This window comes from Amphimedon queenslandica, unplaced genomic scaffold (assembly GCF_000090795.2).
Source record: "Amphimedon queenslandica unplaced genomic scaffold, v1.1 AMPQUscaffold_13198, whole genome shotgun sequence".
Classification (NCBI taxonomy): Eukaryota; Metazoa; Porifera; class Demospongiae; order Haplosclerida; family Niphatidae; genus Amphimedon; species Amphimedon queenslandica.
The window spans coordinates 1-2,359 of record NW_003546566.1 but is presented as its reverse complement, the minus strand read 5'-3'; the positions used below and the strand labels follow the sequence as shown (position 1 = coordinate 2,359).

The window sequence follows — 2,359 nt, the reverse complement described above, 5'->3', positions numbered from 1 at the left end:
TAGTTGAATGTAAGCATTGAGAAAGCAAGCATGAGCCATTGATTGACATTTTTTGACTAACATTAAAATGAATACAACAATCTAGCTCTTAGTTTATTTATTTATTTTCTTATTTTTATTTCATTGTTATTATTTTATTGTTTTTATTTATTTTATTTTATTTTATTTTGATAACAACAACATTAATGATAACAATAAAATAATAGTAACAATAAAATAATAATGAAGCCAATCGATAACTCATGCTCGCTCCCTCAATGTTTACATTCGCCTAATTAACTTTAATAATAGTTAGACGACCCTATCATTCCCGTACAGACAGACAAACACTTTCTTGTTTTAGTGGGGCTCGCTGAGGCTCACTTCAATAATAACTGAACATGAGAAGCAATGATAAAAATGATTTAAAAACTTATTTAATGTTATTCTGTTTGTATTAGGCCAATGTACATTGATAGCACTGCTGGAGTTCAGACTGCTAGTGATTTGGTAGTTTCTAAAGAACTACAGGACAATGTTGAGCCACTACTCCTGGTTAGTAATTATGAATTCTTATTCAATTAGCTTTTGTTATGTCTTCTCTTTCTTCCTTCCTCTTTCTCAGGAATACAAAGTTGATTTAGCATTTTGGGGTCACCACCACTCCTACCAGAGGACATGTCCTGTTGCTAAGAAAGTCTGTCAGGATGATGGAACTGCTCCAGTTCATGTCGTCATTGGAATGGCTGGACAATCACTCTCTGGAAATATACAGTAAACAATGAGTGACCAATAAAGGCATCATTTGTACAGTTTGTGTGTATACATCATGTACTATGTAGTACACATGTGTATGACGAGCATATGAAATCTACACTCCATTAAAATTCTATTTCTAAAATTATTTTAGAGAAAAGCAACCAGATTGGATTCGGTTCGTTAATGTTCATGTAAGTCAGATAATTTTTATCACTCTCACACACTCCTTTATACAATTCTTATCTTCTCTCTCTTTTCTTCTCTCTCAGGATTATGGTTATACCAGGATAAGTGTTAGTCCACTCTCCCTCACATTGGAGTACATAAAATCTGATGGTACACTCAAAGACACATTCACACTCAAACACACCAAGTGAATAATCCAGTGTGCCACTTTGACATGACTATACATGTGTGTATAAGTTGATGTGTGTGTGTATTAATTGCTGTATTTCTTATCATATTTAATGAAAGCTGTGCACAATAAATTAATATAACTGTGAACATAGTAATAATAAGAGGATAGTAATAATAATTGGAAGATGATAATTTGGACGTAACACAACATAATGCATTGTCCCCTGGAACTCATTCTAAAGCTCAAGTAGCTGAAACAAAGATACCCCATATCACTTCTAATAATACAGCTCCTAACACTTCTACTGCTGGTAATACTAATATTGCTAGTGCTAAAACTCATTCAAAAGCTTTGGGATCATCAGAAGTTGAGATTATGTTTTCAAGATTATGAGATCAAAAGTATAAAAAAGACCATCATTATTTTTTTAAAAGACTAGCATGCAAAAATCACCAAATATTATTCATTAGACTATTTATTCATTAGTGAGTCAAAACAAATCTAAAAATGATTCGCTGGCTGTCCTTACTTTTCTTAGTCTCTGTTGGATTTTGTCACCGATACTTCAGTCCTTTTGACTTTCTCAAGTATGAGAAAGCTGTTGTGAACACAGGTAGGCAGATACAGGGAGAGGAACACGTGTACTGTAGCATAGTAGATCAGATCATAGTAGTGAGAGTATTTTCCATTTGCAGTTAGACTTGCTGTATTTAAAGTGGCTGTATTACATCATAGATGCTCTATTATATAATATATTTCTAGATCCTAGTGTGGTTATCACTGTCACTCCCAATCAGTTGAATAAATCAGGGGATTGGGTTACAGTTGCTTGGGATGGTGTATCTCATCCATCAGATACTGACTGGATTGGTGTGTATGCTCCACCAAATGGAGAGGAATCCATCGACCCATCTAAAATTGCACCAGTCAAATATCAAGTATGGGATTCAAAATGTTGTATTTATCTTTTGTTCTTCTCTCCCTCTTCTAGTATTGTAACGAATCTTCCACTCATATGTCTTCTGGTAAAGGTTCTTTTAAGATTCGTCTGGTCAATGTGAGGACTCCTTACATGTTTGCATTACTAAAAGGAGGTGAGTACAGCCTGCAATATAAGCACGTTGAGTATTAGTGGCAAGTACATGTATAATTTTACCCTTGAAGTGTAAAAGNGGTGTCAAATACAATACTTTTTTATAAATCTTTATGTTTATTATAGGTTTTGATGCTCCTACTCTTGTTGCTACATCTAAGCAGGTCACA

At 34.0% G+C, this 2,359-nt stretch overlaps 1 protein-coding gene across 1 annotated transcript in view; it reads left to right on the top strand.

Moving 5' to 3' along the window:
- Positions 1–1,489, top strand: part of LOC100633946 (probable inactive purple acid phosphatase 27) — an 8,401-nt gene extending 6,912 nt beyond the window's left edge. Inside the window, exons 10-14 of the mRNA XM_003388800.2 lie at positions 441–534; positions 605–753; positions 890–929; positions 1,008–1,074; positions 1,338–1,489. Coding sequence (XP_003388848.1) covers positions 441–534; positions 605–753; positions 890–929; positions 1,008–1,074; positions 1,338–1,489 — 502 coding nt within the window. The remainder of the gene's footprint in view (positions 1–440; positions 535–604; positions 754–889; positions 930–1,007; positions 1,075–1,337) is intronic.
- The last annotated feature ends 870 nt before the right edge of the window (positions 1,490–2,359 follow it).